The sequence below is a fragment of the Hyperolius riggenbachi genome, chromosome 1 (assembly GCF_040937935.1).
Source record: "Hyperolius riggenbachi isolate aHypRig1 chromosome 1, aHypRig1.pri, whole genome shotgun sequence".
In the NCBI taxonomy this organism is placed as follows: domain Eukaryota; kingdom Metazoa; phylum Chordata; class Amphibia; order Anura; family Hyperoliidae; genus Hyperolius; species Hyperolius riggenbachi.
Window position 1 is genome coordinate 177,488,698 of NC_090646.1, and position 17,351 is coordinate 177,506,048.

A 17,351-nucleotide genomic window follows, 5' to 3' on the forward strand; every position below is an offset into this window, starting at 1 on the left:
GGTCTCCTATTGAATAGGTGCTGGCTTACTGAACAGGCAGAGCCGAGATTTGAACCCAGGTCTCTTGTGTCAGAGGCAGAGCACTTAACCACCATCCAGCCACTGCAAAATAATGAAGTATTTGACTATCAAGTGCAAATGCCATTGAAAATCATTCTATAAACTTTGCAGTTTTCCTGGGGGTTTTTTGTTGCCTTTTTTGTGGTTTTCCGCTGTTTTGTCACATTTTTCATGCTATTTTTCATTGAAAAAATGTAATTCACTAATGCGTTTGCTGAAGTTGTGTACGTAGACCGTGACTGGCTGCCTGTGCCTGCCAAAGTGAAAGTGGAATGGCAACTGTTTTCAATGTCTGTAGAAGCCACATGCACCCATACATATCGCAGTTGATATATTCAAAAACGAAAAATAGTGTTTTCCAGGAAAATTCATGGTTTACACAGTATCTGTTATTCATTGACCATATGACAAAAATATATTATGATTATTATTACAATATTTTCATAAGTGAAAATAGCATTCTCGACATGAAAATGACTAGCAAAAATGTGCAAGCGACACTACTCACTACTCTACTATTTGGAGTTTTACATAGTTAATCTGCAGAAACGTTACAGTGGTCCATTGACCCTGCATATTGAACTTGTGCTCCTTAATGGTATTGATGCTTTTTATTATCTTTTAAAAATGTACTTCATTAATCTGGAACCACCAGACTTAGCAATGTTTGATCATTTACAAGATCATATGTAGTTCTGCATTTTACTGTGTAGACTGTTGTTTCTTTTTTCTTTTTTTTTTCTTATTAACTTCCAATCCAGTCCTGGACATCACTGTAGTAATAACTGCCATTATACCAGCCTCAAAGGGATTTGAAGGCCATTTCGTGTGCCAGTGACCATAACAGTTCATTTTTTCTTTCTTTGCTCTGTGTCAAAAGTTAGATCAGTTAAAGCACAGGTTCAGACACAATTTTTATAAGCATTTAATTGCACACTAGCGGTATATTAAACTGTGGGATAAAAGTCTGACATAACATTACAGTTCATCTGCTCTGAAAGCTGTCATTAAATTTTCTAGCATAGCTGCTGTATTCATTTATTAAAATCCATCTAGCAATCACTTCTCAGCTCTCTGCTTGTACAGCAGAGAGAGCTCATTTTCAGCACAGGTAGGAATGTAGCAGACAAAAGAATGTAAAAAAAATGTTATCACCTCTTTGGATGCGGCCAGAAGCTGCTCATTCAAGCACTGAAGAAAGGAGCTTTCCACTGAATAACAAATTGCTGTGTTTAACTGTTTGAATGCTGTTCTGCTACAATTTTTTGTGGTAGTAGATTTTATGCTGTACATAATCTTTTAGAGCAACGAAGAAATGCTGAGTTTTATAACACTTTAAGTATGCATGATACTTAACATGATTCTTTACATTGTTCACTTTTTATTTTGTATTTAAACGTATTTTTTTGTGCATACTTCATATAAAATAATGTATTAAATCCATAAGCAGCCACTATCAGGATAAAGAGGGCATATTTTGCACACTGATTCTCTGTTAGAAGCTGTTATAAGTAAATCCTGTTTTACCACCTTTGGAGATGATGCTCTTACTTCCTTACTAATGCTTTGAATGAGATACTGCTGCTCTGAACAGAGAGACATAAGATGGGTCCTCTGCCAACGAACCATACAGTGAGAGAGCATTATCTATGATGTACCAGTATAAACTGCTGAAAAATGTCTTACGTGTCAGTCTTTTTCTTCTCATCTTCTAAAGCTCTTAAGGTGTGCTGCAGCTTATCAGTCAGGATTTCCAGCTCTTGAGTCAGTTTATATTCCTCTCTGAACTGTTCCCCCAGCAACACAAGGTCACGGGTGGCATCATGGAGGGGGATGTCACTGAGGTACAGGCCTCTTCTGGTCAAGTCATCCAAGTTCATTACACTGTAAAAAATCAACAGTGATACAGTATGTGATATTGTCTAAAATATGTAAGATTTGGGGCTGTATATAAATAAATATTAAATATATGCAAATATACCCTTTAAAACAGCAGTATTTTTAATTTAGGAAATTCACAGTTCCCCTGTACCTGCTATATTGCACCAATGACTCACAATCACTCATAAAAAAAATAAATAAAAATAAAGTACCTTTGAATTAAATAAGATATCAGAATTAACTTGTTAAAGTGCAATCAGGTAAGATAATGCTGACAAAAATTATACATCAACATATACATGTACAATGTACCCAGGAAGTGATCATCAAAATCCTTACAGAAAATATTATAAATTAAACATTTTTGCTGAAACCTCCACATGCATAATTCTAAAAAAAATAGATAAATAAAAACAAACAACAACTTAAGTTAAAATGTGTATTGAATCAGAGAAAAGATTATAAACAGATATTTGCATATGTTTGTCTTCAAGCTGTCCTTGATATAAAATTCTTATGTGTAAGCTTTTATGAAGGGAATATATCACTTCATTCAGGATTTAATTGTACTCCTTCAGGTAGCGCCTTAAAGTACACCTGAACTGAGAGGGTTATGGAGGCTGCCATATTTATTTCCTTTTAAACAATATCAGTTGCCTGCAACCTGCTGATCTTTTTGGCATCACCTGAAACAAGCATGTGGCTAATCTAGTCAGATTTCAGTCAGAAACATCTGATTTGCATGTTTGTTCAGGGTCTAAGAGGCAGAAGATCAAAAGAACAGTCAGGCAACTGGTATCATGGAATATGTTGGCGCTTTATAAATTAATGATAATAATTGTTTAAGAAGAAATAAATATGGCATCTGCCATTTCCCTTTCACTTCAGGTGTACTTTAAAGTATATGGAGACTACCTTAGCCTTGTTCTAACAAATGCTATTTTTCTGTCTGTATCATATATACTACATGTTACGGATCCTCACGGTCCTTCATTGTTGTACACCTGATAAAGGACCGCGAGGGTCTGTAACATGCAATGTATCTGTTCCACAGTACAAATCATCTTTGCAGCCAGTGGAGTGCTGCCTCTTTCTTGCTTGCAGTATAATGGAGTTAAAGAGATATACATTTGCCTTCTTACAACAGAAAGTATCAGCTTTAGGTGAGCCAGAAAGATCCATTTGCATCACTGCTGAATATCCTGGTGTATAGTGAGCCTATAGTTTCCACATTTTACAGAGCCACACCAGTCCAATATGCATGCAGACGGAGTGTTTGCTCCTTATCAGTGCATGGCATGGATTAATATGGCTGTATGGTATAAGGTTTGCACTAGCACTATGGAATACCTAAATAGCTCATGGTGCCCCAGAACCTGTTGTAAGCAACTTCTGCAGTGGGAGTAAAAGGGTTTAATTCTTACAGGATCCTGTAGCCCTCCTGACCTGACCCCCCTTCACTTCCTTCTCTCTCTCCTCCCTTCTCTCTTTCTCTTCTCCTCTCTCTCCCTCCCTCTTCTATCCTTTCGCTCTCTCTCTCTCCCTCTCCTACTCTCTCTCTTCATCTCTCTCTTTCTCCCCTCTTTCTCTCTCTTCTTCTTTTCTCTCTTCCCCTTTCCTTCTCCCCTCTCTCTCTCTCTTTCCTATCCTTTCCCAAGGACACACTGTGGGGCATCTGAAATTGCTGCAGAGCAGTTGAGGGCCACAAGATAGCGTGGCAGCTCTGTTCACTTAGCACTTCAGACTACCCCTCTGGTCCTTCCTAAGTGCTGTATATTTGCCACTTATGTGTATTTACTGTACCTGATCCGTATGTTTACTGTACCATCACCGACCCTGTATGTGCCAAAAACAATTCAGAGTACAACCCCCGTTGGAGAAATAAACGTTTCTGATTTCTGATATGACCATTACCATTCAAAACTCCCCCCCCCCCCCTTCTCCCAGTATGCAGGACAGGAACACAGCCAGGGGAAGACTTGTAAGGCTCAGCAGAGAAGGCAGCTTATAACCAGACACAGCCCTGGTGGTAACATAACCAGCAGTCAGTCAAGCTTGGATATACTACTTCTGACTAACTGCTATGACTTTAAAACTACACTGTTATGACATTACTCATTTGATTACATTACTGTTACAACATATAACATAGTTGGGTGGATACATATGGGCTCGGGTTGAAATATTACACTACAAATATCATTATTTCATATATCTCCAGCTCCATAAATCACTGAAGGTGCACAGTTGGGTAAAAGTGGCACATATACAGCCACTCATGTAAACAGTATACTTCTAGTATGTGTATACTATCCTGAATACATTCCCTAAGGCCTCATGTGTATACACTTTCTGTAGAATGTCCTGAAGCTGAATAAAAATACCAATGGGTACAAATGTCAACATAAAAGGTAAGTGTTGATGATGATTACAATGTAGCTGGAATTCTTTTCTGGTTCTATAAAAACAGCTCTTGAAATGGAACACAAGCCTAAATTATTTTTGTGTGAGTTCCATATCTAGTAGAATGGAAAGGGTAAACACCTCTCTTATTTTTGTTATATGTTTCTTCTGTTGTTTATGAAGAGTTTGAGTAGTTCATGTCCTGGTCATGGGTGTCCTTGAGAGCAGGAGGTAAGAGGAAATCTTCCAAACAGGGATGCAAACATATATAAAATCACTCAGTAGTGTAAAAATGTATAAAAAGTTTTATAGTCATGAATTAATAATAATTCCCCTCGACTTATGAACAACGCATTGATACGAACTCATGCTAATCTGTTTCGATGACGCCGCACAGCCGGGGACTCCATGTGATGTGCTCCCCCGGCCCCATTTCTCTAGCAGCTGTACTTGTCTCACCTGCTCCTGGGGCGTCTGCAATGATCAGCAATGTCCTCCTACCTTCACTGTCCCCCTATTGCTGGCTTCTACTGTGCTGCCTAATGATGCAATCAGGAAAAGCCAACACTAGGGGAACAGTGAAGGTGAGATGACGTCACTCATCTCTGCAGGCGCCCCAGGAGCAAGTAAGACAAGCACTGTTGCTTCCGCTACGCATACTCTACTAAAGGAATGGGGATGGGGAGCACAGGGAGACATAGGAGGCACAGGGGGACATATTATTCACTAGGGGGACATAGAAGGCACAAGGGGGACATAGGAGGCACAAGGTTGACATAGGAGACACAAGGTTGACATAAGAGGCACTGAGGGACATAGGAGATGGAAAAAGAAGGCACAAGGGGATATAGGAGGAACAATGGGGCATAAGAAGCTCAAGGGGGACATAAGAGGCGGAGGGGGACAGAGGAGGCACAAGGAGTACTTACGGAGGTACAAGGGGGGCATAAGGAGAAACAGAGGTGGCCAGAGATGACACAGAGGAAAACACTGGAGACACAGGGAACAGAGATGGCACAGTGTTTTGACTGAAGAACATATTTAAGCTAAGAATGAACCTACAGTCCCTATCTCATTTGTTACCCGGAAACTACCAGTATTTCCGTTCCTGGACATGATTGCTACATAAACGGCATATTTAGGGTCTCTTCAACAGGGAAGTAAACAAAACAGTTTTGAATATAATTATTTTTGATGTTTGTGTGGACAGTTAAAAAAAAAAAAAAAAAAGCATGGCTGCTTACCTTGGAGAGCAAAGAAAGAGAATGCTGTCAGCTTCCGGCAAATAGATCATCTGCCCTTTCAGCCGAAGACAGCTAATTTCATTGACTGTCAATTCATCCTCTGTCTCTGACTTTTCTACATCAAGTAAACCTTCCTTCAATGAAATATTAAATGATTTTAGGTTGGTAATTATGTACACAGTTACCAGGGCCGGCCCGCTCATGAGGCGGGGTGAAACATTTGCCTCAGGCGGCAGATCTGGGGGGGCCGCCCGCCCAGCTGGAGGGGTAGCTGGCAGAAAAGGGGTATTGGGCCTAGCGGTGGGGAGGGGGGTCGGACCCCCCCTCCCTCGCCTGGGTCCCCCGATCTGCGCTGCTCCTCCAGTGTTAAACCAGCGTGCATATCATTCAGAGGCAACGGGCGGGGGAATCACTCACCTCTTCCGCATTCCATCGTGTGCTCCACTGACGTCACTTCCGGCAACGCCGCCCACTGTATTGTAAGTGGACGGCCTTGCAGGAAGTGACGTCAGTGGAACGCACGATGGAACGCGGAAGAGGTGAGTGATTCCCCTGCCCGTTGCCTCTTAATGATATGCACACTGGTTTAACACTGGAGGAGCAGCGCAGATCGTGGGACCCAGGCGAGGGAGGGGGGGTCCGACCCCCCCTCTCCACCACTAGGCCAATACCTCCTTTCTGCCTGCTACCCCTCCAGCTCGGCGCCCCCCCCCCCCCCACCCACGGCTGGGGGGGCGGCGATTTTTTCTAATTTTGCCTCAGGCGGCAAAAAGTCTGGGGCCGGCCCTGACAGTTACACACAGTTCATTCACAAGCCATACCCTGCCTATCAGGAGATCCTGAGCTGATACTGTGTGCAGGGATTCCTGAACCCTGAGGACAGTGCACTGGCAGTATACACTACCGATGGTCAGTGAGATGCTAGTTTACCCAGTGTGCATGCAAACTTTATGCATCTTGGGATTGGTCCAATAAGAACCTACAGGAAGTGCATTTGATTAGCCAAATGTCAAGCTGCATATAAATTACACTGCATGTATGTGCAAACTACTATGCATCTCACTAGCCTCTCTAATACACAGGCATTCAGAGTCAGGGCTAAATGCAAGACAGTAGGGTATATGCTATTTCTATTCAACATGGATTCTTCATGCCTGTTTAAAGTGAATATAGCTTCACTTTACTCCACTGTACCTCAACTTTTCACCTTTGTACATGTTGTAATAAATAAGATGCCTTATGTAAGACATTTATCCCATGCTCTAACTAACAGCTATCCATGACAATTCTTATTCTAAATGGCACACAGAATTCACACTAGTACCTACTGTGAAAGAGCTTATGGTGTAATGTCCCTAAAAAAAAACATAGGCATCAAATCATTAAAGGCTGTTCGATAAAAAAAAAAACAAGTAGGGAAAATACTGCATTCGGTATTTTAGACTTTAAAGAGACTCCGTAACAAAAATTTCATCCGGTTTTCTTCCATCCTACAAGTTCCAAAATCTATTCTAATGTCCTCTGGCTTACTGCAGCACGTTCTACTATCACCATCTCTGTAATACATCAACTTATCTCTCTCCTGTCAGACTTGTCGGCCTGTGTCTGGAAGGCTGCCAAGTTCTTCAGTGTCGTGGTTCTGTGATGCATCTCCCCCCTCTTGGCCCCTCTCTGCACACTGCCTGTGTGTTATTTAGATTAGTGCAGCTTCTCTCTGCTCTATTATCTTTTACAAGCTGGATAAATCCTCCTCTGAGCTGGCTGGGCTTTCACATACTGAGGAATTACATACAGGCACAGCTGTCTGCACTCTGCAGGAAGAAACAGCCTGACACTTCAGTGGAAGATAGCTGCAGGGGGAAAGAAACACACAAGTGATCTCTTGAGATTAAAAAGGAAGGCTGTATACAGCCTGCTTGTGTATGGATGTATTTTCTATGTGTGGACATACTGTACATCAACCTACTTCCTGTTTTGGTGGCCATTTTGTTTGTTTATAAACAAACTTTTTGAAACGGTTTTTAACCACTTTTAATGCGGCGGGGAGCAGCGAAATTGTGACAGAGGGTAATAGGAGATGTCCCCTAACGCACTGGTATGTTTACTTTTGTGCGATTTTAACAATACAGATTCTCTTTAATGTGCTAATTCATCAATATTTTCACAGGTGCGGTACAAGTTCAGTAATTTACCGAAGCCTATTGTAGGTAACAGCAGAAGAGAGTGTGCAGAGACAGCTTTGCAATAGTAAGTACATGTTTTGTTATACTTTTTGTTATACTGCCTCTGCTCTCTTTGAAACTGTCCATTAGCCTTTAACATTTTATTTAATTGCCACAGCTTAGATGAACTTCCAGGAGACAGTACACATGCCCTGCTTAGGTGATTTCCCCACTAGCTCCTCCGCATCTTCAAACAGGAACCTAAGAGGTTAAACTGCCAAAGGGAGACAGGGGAAGCCTCTTTTGTTACTTTATCTCTCTGCTCGCTGCCTGGGGGATAGAAAAGCTAGACCCGCCGGAGAAGCCTGCGGGTCCTATCAAAATGCATCATCGGGACTTGCAGGAGACAGGGGCTGTTTCTATTGGTTTCTGCTCCGGTCAGTCGTAGGTGATCGTCTCTACTTCTGTGAGTTCTGTGAGTCCAGCACTGATTCCGACAGAGGAGAACTGCCAGTAATGGAACTGTGATTTACCGTATGCTGTAATCCTTATGAATTGACATTTACTGACATTTGTTGAGGTATGTACACGAGTCGGTAATTTACCTCACTGCTTGATAATTTCAGCTTTTCATGTGGTAACAGCCTTGATAAATTGACATTTTCCTAAGTGCTGTAAAATCAGCTGTTTTCAGCATTACGGAATGTGGTAATGCTTGATGCTTTGAAGCCATAGTGTGCGTTGAAGCCATAGATGCTTTGAAGCCATATGCATGGAAGCTGAGTATTTTACTGGAATAACCGGCTTCCACTATTTTTTTTACAATATTCACTTATAAATGATTTAACCAGCATTTGCCCATTGTAAAATCGTTCCTCTCCCAGATTTACATTCTGAACTTATCACATCATCTTTAGTTCTACCAGATGATCTGTATGGAAGGTTCGTTATTGAGAGTTCTGCACAGAGGGAGGTATTGCTTGCTTGGCAGTTGGAAAAAAACATTATTTCCCACAATGCAACGAGGTTCACAGACAGCAAACTGTCAAGACCCTGGTCCTGACATCACACTGTGGGAGGGGTTTCACCACAATATAAGCCACACAGGCCCCCTGATGATCTATTAGAGAAAAGGTAAATATTTCTGGTGGGAAAGGGGGTATCAGCCTCTGAGTGGAATGAAGTTCAATCCTTGGTAACGCTGTTTGTAATATCTACACTTCAGTCTGCATTATTTTCATAGGTTTTTTTTAATAATTGTATATTTAAAATTGTATTTGACGCTTTGTGGTATAAGAAGCCCAGAATGCTCACACACACCAGGAATGCAATGAAACCCAAACAACCTATCAGTTCTTTGACAGACTGCTTTTCTAAGGACAAAACCTCCCGTGTTGCGTGTGACATGTAATGTAAGATCCGCAGGCCAAGTTATTTAAATGACTAAATTGAGTTTACATATTTTCCTTGATATTAAAGGAAAGCCAACAATGAAGCCCTCGGCCATCACAATAAAAGGAAGGGACACTTCATTAGGCCGTCTTGGCACTCTGCAGAGTATAAACATTCCTCTGCAGCCTTTACTTGGCATAACAGGTTGCTATGATCCTATGTATTAAAAATAAAATCTCACTGTATATTTTAAAATTGCATTTTCCATTTATTTTCTGCTTGAGGCTTGCACTGTAGATAAACATAGCCTTAATAGGAAATATACTGAAAATATAGTGGAACCCAATTCAGACGGACTGTGTTTGACTTTCATATATGTAAGGATTGCTGAATGCTGCACTCTGGATATGAGAAACACTACACTGCCATTCACACAGGCCTTGGCATGTTCCCACAATAATATCTGTTGTACATACTGCATTATACAGTACGTTTATGCTTCTTACTTATTGAGGCCATAGTAAATCCAAAGAAACATTGGGTAGCTTCAAAAGGACACTATTCTCTGTTCTAGGAAGTGTTTTGCCTTTCACATAGCATTATGTCTCCAGTGCTAATAAGGTTGATGAGATGGCAAGTCAGAAATACATTGAGATGCATTGGGGCCATAGGCCAGGTAGTAGATGTGGGCCACCCTTGTGCTCCTTTTGGTAAGCTGAGGTGAAGAGAGGTCAAAGATAGTGGCAGGTGGGCCCCTTGACACCCACTAGGCCCCAAGCACCTGCCTAGGTTGCCTGGTGGACAATCCTGCTCTGTGGCAAGTCATTTGATAAGTACAGGTAATCCACCTATACGTGATCAGTCCCTCAGCTGGGACTGCTGCATTCCTGCCGAGCTGGGCATGCTCAGAAGAGTATGACTGGCCGTGACTGGAGGTGACCACGGGACAATGGAGCAGCTGGGGAGGACAGCAAGGGAGCCACATGTGGCTGGGGGAAGCTCCAGGTAAGTATAAACACTGCATCATGTACCATCTCATTTACACTTTAATGTTTGTTGCTAGATTGGTAAGACCAGCACATGTATACTTTAAGCTATGTACACTTACATGGTTATCGTGTATACAGTAGCCCCTGAGTGCATCCCTGCAAGTGATCTGCCAGGTGGAGCAACGTAAGATTCTCGCCCTTATTTTACACCCTCCCCCCCCCCCAGTTGCATCACGCATGCAAAGCTCCATCGTCCCTCTGCCCCCCGCATAGCAACAGAACGCGTCATCAGCTGTCTTTGCATCTGTACAGCCTGGCCCAGCGATGCTGCCCAAGAACGGGGATTGGGTCCCAATCCCTGACTGGCGACATTTGTCATAGGTGTGTGCGCACCTTTGCATTATACACATAAATAGAACCTGCTAAATAAAATGTTTGTTTGTGTCTAATCATCCGCTTATGTGTCAGAACTGTGGGTCAGAGGGAGGGCAGAAGCCTTGGAGGTCAACATTCTTCCTTTATACTGAAGAGGTTGGAAGGTATGGTGTGTTTATCTCTAGCTCTGATGAGGGAAAGATACAAACAAGGTTACACACACTTTGTCCTTCCTGTCAGCTTGCTATGACAGTTTCAACAAAATAAAGTTTACATCTGCTGCAGCCTTGCCGCCCTAAATGCCAGATCTCCCAGGGCTCTTTTTATACTCTTTATCAGCTAAAGGCTTATCTCTTTTACTGTGTGTCTTCCTGTAGCTTTATTAAAAATCAATTACCTTACTCCGCAGGACAAACACAGTGTTGATGTGAGACAGAATTCCATGAAAGCTAATGTCAATATGAGGTCGCACCAAAGTGAACACTGACAGGAGGTTACAATTCCCAGGCTGGAGCTGTAAAAATATGGACAAAGGAAAATCAGATTAAATGCTTATATTATGATGGTATATCTCTCTACAGAAACCTTAAAAGTACTTGTGCTCCTTGAAAGCGCCTTAAAAATGGGCACTCCCGCTGTTTCAAGCTTTTGAGTATACTTATGGTATAGAGCGTTGGTATAAATGTAACTAATAATCCAAATATCGAATTCTGTATATATGTACCATGATGTTTTGTTATACTTTTCTTCAAATAAATAACTTATATTATATTTATATATATATCATATATATATATGAACCACTTTTGACTGCGCACAATTGTAAAAAAGATTTTACTAAATAAGTCAAACGTTGTAGGTGTATTCACTCCAAGCAACTGATCAGACATCCCTGTCCACCGCTTTCACTACAGGAAATTGGAGTTGTTGCACCACATATAACATTATGGGCTTGATTCACTAAACGTGATAACTGCTATCACAGCATTGGCCACTGGCGTAACAATAGGGGAAGCAGCCCCTGCCCCCGCGGGGGGGGGCCCGTGGCCCCCCTGGGGCCCGCTCATGGTCGTTTTGGGGGGACTGGAGGGGTCACAGCATGAGGGGAGAGCTTGGTAGCACATCGGTGGGGAGGGGGGACCGGTCCCCCCCCCTCACCTTGGGCTCTCCCCTCTGCATCTATCTAAGTGGCAGCAGCAGCGGCAGCTATAATTACCTCCATTCACCACGGAGGTTGCTGATCTGCAAGGGCTTCACATTACTTACTGTTAAAATGTAATGTGAAGCCCTTGCAGATCGGCGACCTCCGGTGGTGAATGGAGGTAATTATAGCTGCTGCTGCTGCCGCTGCTGCTAATACTTACATAGATGCAGGAGGGGAGCGCAGAGGGGAGAGCATGAGGTGAGGGAGGGGGATCGTCTCCCCTCCCCACCGACGTGCTACCAAGCTCTCCCCTCATGCTGCGACCCCTCCAGCCTCCCTAAAACGGCCATAAGCGGGCCCCAGGGTGTGGGGTGCTCAAATTCTTGCAGGGGGGCCCGGGGACTTCTAGTTACGCCCCTGGCATTGGCAGTCGAATTACGTCTTACCCTACAGTCCCGGCCTGGGGGGGATAGTGATTAACACCGCCATGATTTTTGCAGAAAAAACGTGAGCCATGTTTCGGCTTCATCCTGAGCCAAAATTTCCCAACGCCTTAATTACATGTAAACTTCTTTAACCCTTTACCAGTCCACTACCTGCAGTTATATACCTGAAAGCACAACTGCCATTCTCCTAAAATGCCAGCTCTTGCTTTCTTCCTGCCATAGCCCTAGCTTGCTGGACAAAACCTTTTTTTTATTTCGCATGTTTGGATAAAATTGTAAACTGGCAGCATATTCTGAAGCAACGGATTCTGAAGAAGAAGAATACTAGTACAATATCGTTCTTCCAATGCAAGGATGAGCCCCAGTATTCTGTTCTCATAGAAATGGAAATCACATATTTTAAACTGAGTAATGACTGGACTAGAATTCCACATTCTTGTCATCATAAAAGGCCGGATGAGTCACAGAGTGACCTAAGAGAGGGCTGTTTAATGTAACTGCAGCATATCTGTCAGGCAGACATACAGAGCTCAAGGATTACCTTTGCCGGCTTGAAAATACTAATTACAAATAAACGTTTATGAATCACCAGGAGGTAATAGAAGTCTGACCACAAGGAAAGATTACTTTTAATAGTCTGTTAAATGCCCACAGCTGATAAACTGAAAAGGGGCATCAGTGACCAATAACCAGAACCACAGGATTTGTATGTATAAGTAGAGTGAATTTTGTTATTATTATTATGCATTTATGCAGCACTGACTCATTTAACGCTTCACTTTACAGAGCACACTACTAGTTGTCACAAACCAATGTCCAGTCACCACAAGGTAGGGCCAATTTTGAGGACTCAATTAACTTACCGTTTACTTTTTGGAGGCGGAAACTGGGGCACCCAAAAGAAACCCACACAAGCACAGGACGACACGTTAACTTTGTGCAGGTAATGACAAGTATTTACAACTTTTCATTCTGCTCTAGTAGGCTGTGCTCTAGTAGGCTTCATCACTGCCTTATGTGATTTGAGTTTTATTGCACAAATTCAAGAATCACTTGCCAAAAGATGATGACGTTAGATTAGCATTGCAAGAAAAAAGTAATTTATGGACATCCTTAGAGATATATATTTGGTCATAGGCGTAGCAATAGGGGTTGCAGAGGTTGTGACTGCACCGGGGCCTTTGGGCCAGAGGGCTTCCCCCCCCCCCCCACACACACCCACAGTATTAGCTCTCTATTGGTCCTGTGCTTATAAATATCACTTCTACAGATACTTTGAATAGTGGTAATCATTCAAAAAATGTTCCCCGTCCCCTTCTTGCACCTCTGACACTGTAGTTGCCATTAGCAGGTTTTGGTGCACCGTATCAATTGTCATATATAGAGTGCTTGGGGGGGCCCGATGTAAAACTTGTATTGGGGTCCACAACTCCTCAGCTACGCCACTGGTAATAAAACCACTGGAAACAATAGTGCTTAAAAATGGTAGCATGTCACTGTTTACTGTCTCATACTAAAAGAGCTGGAATTTACAAACTATATATAGGATGATACAAGAAAAATGCTTAGTACATATTGTGGTCCTTAACGGTCCTTATTCTCCAGGTAGCCTTGGAAAATAATTGTAATGGGCATTTCTCCAATAATAAACTAGGTCTTGGTGCAAGCTATTACAGCTAGCCAAATGGTGAGGAAAACTTACAGACTATATGTGGCGTCACACACAGAGATATGTAGCAGCAATAAACTTCTTGCATATGCATAACACTGCTGTTACTAACGTTGTTTAGTGACATTGCTACTTACTAACATATATGTTCTAAAAAAAACAAGTACCGTATTTCGCGCCGTATAAGACGCTCCGGAATATAAGACGCTCCGGAATATAAGACGCACCCAGGTTTAGAGGGCAAAATCCAGGGAAAAAAAGATATAAACTAAACCTGGTGCGTCCATATTTCAGGAGCGTCTTGTACATGAATTCCCACAAATGGTGTCCTCCTGTGTCCTGCTGTCTGCCCCCAGTGTCCTGCCCCATGTGCCTGCTGCCTGCCCCCATGTGCCTGCTGCCTGCCCCCATGTGCCTGCCCCCATGTGCCTGCTGTCTGCCCCCATGTGCCTGCTGTCTGCCCCCATGTGCCTGCTGTCTGCCCCCAGGTGTCTGCCCCCCATGTGTCTGCCACCAGGTTTCTGTCCCCCATGTGTCTGCCCCCAGGTTTCTGTCCCCCATGTGTCTGCCCCCAGCTGTCTGACCCCATGTGTCTGCCCCCAGGTTTCTGTCCCCATGTGTCTGCCCCCAGGTTTCTGTCCCCATGTGTCTGCCCCCAGGTGTCTGCCCCCAGGTTTCTGTCCCCATGTGTCTGCCCCCATGTGTCTGCCCCCAGGTTTCTGTCCCCAGCTGTCTGCCCCCATGTGTCTGGCCCCCATGTGTCTGCCCCCAGGTTTCTGGCCCCCATGTGTCTGCCCCCATGTTTCTGTCCCCCATGTGTCTGCCCCCAGGTGTCTGCCCCCAGGTTTCTGGCCCCCATGTGTCTGCCCCCAGGTTTCTGGCCCTCATGTGTGTCTGCCCCCCGTGTTTCTGCCCCCGTGTGTGATCGCCGGGTCCCCCCTGCTTGCCCCTCTCCTCGTGTCCTGTCTGTGTGTTCTCGCCGGGTCCCTCTCTAATTGAGAAGCGGCAGCTGCTTACCTCCTCCATCTTGCCCGCGGCGATTGAAGATATCCGGCTTCTGTCGGGCGGCTTCCTCTAGTGCCGGGCTTGCAATGACGCGTCATCGATGACGCGTCATTACAAGCCGGCACTAGAGGAAGCCGCCCACAGGAGCCGGATGTCTTCAATCGCCGCGGGCAAGATGGAGGAGGTAAGCAGCTGCCGCTTCTCAATTAGGGGGGCCCGAGCGCACACGTTGGGGACACGAGGAGGGTGGCAAGCAAGGAGGGGGAGGAGAGGCCACAGCAGGACGCACAGGCAGGGAATCCCCGACGGCGGGTCGCGGTTCGTATCGGCGGGTGTTCGTAAGTCGGGGATTCCCTGCCTTTGCCGTATAAGACGCAGGGACTTTTTCTCCCCATTTTTTGGGGAGAAAAAGTGCGTCTTATACGGCGAAAAGTACGGTAAATAGTGTTGACTAAACTAAAAACTGAGGACTTTACTCTCTTTCCAGTGTGACCTTTACCACATGGTTGTTTTTGCCAGTCCAGCCATCACATTTGTTCCCTCAGTCAATCCCCATCACTCTGTTCCCCCGACCTAACTGGTCCCTCTGTTACAGTTCTCCTTGTCACAAACACAGCATTAAAGTGAACCATAGACGAAGCACCCTCATGTATTTTACCATATATATCAGTGGGAACATTAGAGAAAACACCTACCCTGCTCTCTGTTTCATTTTGCACTGCACAGCTTGCTTCTAATCAGCCCTGATAAAATCCTCGACTGAGCATTCAGTCTGGCTTTGCTATAATGATCAGCTATAATGATTCCTGAGCAGAGCCACAAGGGGGCAGGCTTGGTCTTTAAAAGACACCAGAAAACACAGACTCAGCTATGATGATTCCTGAGCAAAGCCAGACTGAATACTCAGTCGGGGATTTTATCAGGGCTGGTAATAAGCTGTGCAGTGAAGAATGAAACAGAGAGCAGGGTAGGTGTTTTCTCTAATGTTCCCACTGATATGTATGGTAAAATACATGAGGGTGCTTTGTCTCTGGTTCACTTTAACTGTGGATATGATGCATATTTATATGACTAGTGTATATAGAGTATAGAACTCTTATGCCAAGCTTCTTAAAATGGACCTGAACTCATGCACAGGACACAAAGAAAACACAGATTAATCCACTATGTTTGAGTGAAGAGCCTGTCTAATTCCCCCTCAGCTGTAAGTAATCACAATTGCAATTTGATCTCTCAGCTAGGTTAGCACAGACATTCAGCAGTCACATCAGCCTCAGCTAATTTGTAAACACGGGATGTTAACCTTTTGTCTTGCTTTCATGAATGCAGGAAGTAGTCAAACTGCAGATTTATTACAGGAGTTCTGTAAGCTGCAACAAAGAAATGTTTTTCTGTAAAGGTTATTATGCTGTTGCCTATCTTTTAGAGCAGACAGCAAGTTCTGAGTACAGGCCCACTTTAAAGGCGTATGCTCATTGCTGTTCAAAATCTACAGTAGATATACCATCTGATATACGCCTAGTTACCTGTGGCAGGACCCTGTAGATGGCATTTCCACACTGTGTAACAACCAAGTCTCTGTCAAACATTATATGGAAGGGGAAGGCCTTGCAGAATGTATAGGGACTAATACGGGATTCCTGGGTCCCATTTTCTTCAAATCTGTCCAGATCCTCATAGAAATCTTCCTCCTTGGAGTCCTTCTCTTCTATCAGGAACTGGGTGTGGTCACATTCTTCATTCCTTTGTTGAATAACCTTGACAACATAAACACAACAGCATATGTTATCTATTTGTTATGGTGCTATAAGTAGAGACGGCAAAGGAGATGCAAATAATTCCAACTTCAATGTTCTCCCCAGAATTTTTTTTCCAGCTGGGTGGCATGAAAAAGTAGCCGGGTGGGGCATGATGGGGGAATGCAGGGTCGGCGCAAATCTGCTAACAGCATAGGAGGAAGAGGAGGCAGCAAGCAGATGACAGCCGGGTGCACACCAAAATCAGCTGGGTGGACCACCCGGCTAAAAGAGCTTGGGGAGAACACTGCAGCTTGTATGCAAATTTCATGCAAACTGCATGCAGCTTTGAAATGGACCAGTCAAAAACAACAGAAATTGAATTAGTCGCAATTCTAAGCTATATATAAGTTTGCATGCGACCGGAAGTATTTGCATTTCCTTGACCATCTCAAGTTAGAAGCATAGAGAGTGGTGTCACATTCCATCCTTACTATAGCCTGTACAGAACTTGTATAATCATTTAACCCTCCTGGCGGTAAGCCCGAGCTCAGCTCGCGCTATGCCGCGCAGGAGGATTTTTCAGGCCCTTCTGGGCCGATTTGCACAATTCTTTTTTTTATTACACGCAGCTAGCCACTCCGCGCCGATTCGCCGCTACCCGCTGCGCAATGCCGCCCCTCCTCCCCAGACCCCCATGCGTAGCCTTGCCAATCAGTGCCAGGCAGCGCTGAGGGGTGGATCGGGACTCCCTTTGACGTCACGACGTCGGTGACGTCATCCCACCTCGTCGCCATGGCGACGGAGGAAGCCCTAATAGAAATCCCGTTCAGAACGGGATTTCC

The 17,351-nt window shown here is 44.0% G+C and overlaps 1 protein-coding gene across 2 annotated transcripts in view; it reads right to left on the reverse strand.

Annotated features, from left to right (window-relative positions):
- Positions 1–17,351, reverse strand: part of GUCY1B1 (guanylate cyclase 1 soluble subunit beta 1) — a 106,486-nt gene that overhangs the window by 22,760 nt on the left and 66,375 nt on the right. For both annotated transcript variants that reach the window (XM_068278881.1, XM_068278882.1), the window contains 4 exons: positions 16,297–16,527; positions 10,904–11,020; positions 5,589–5,722; positions 1,747–1,944 (listed from right to left, as the gene is read on the reverse strand). In XM_068278881.1, the coding sequence (XP_068134982.1) occupies positions 1,747–1,944; positions 5,589–5,722; positions 10,904–11,020; positions 16,297–16,527 (680 nt within the window). The remainder of the gene's footprint in view (positions 1–1,746; positions 1,945–5,588; positions 5,723–10,903; positions 11,021–16,296; positions 16,528–17,351) is intronic.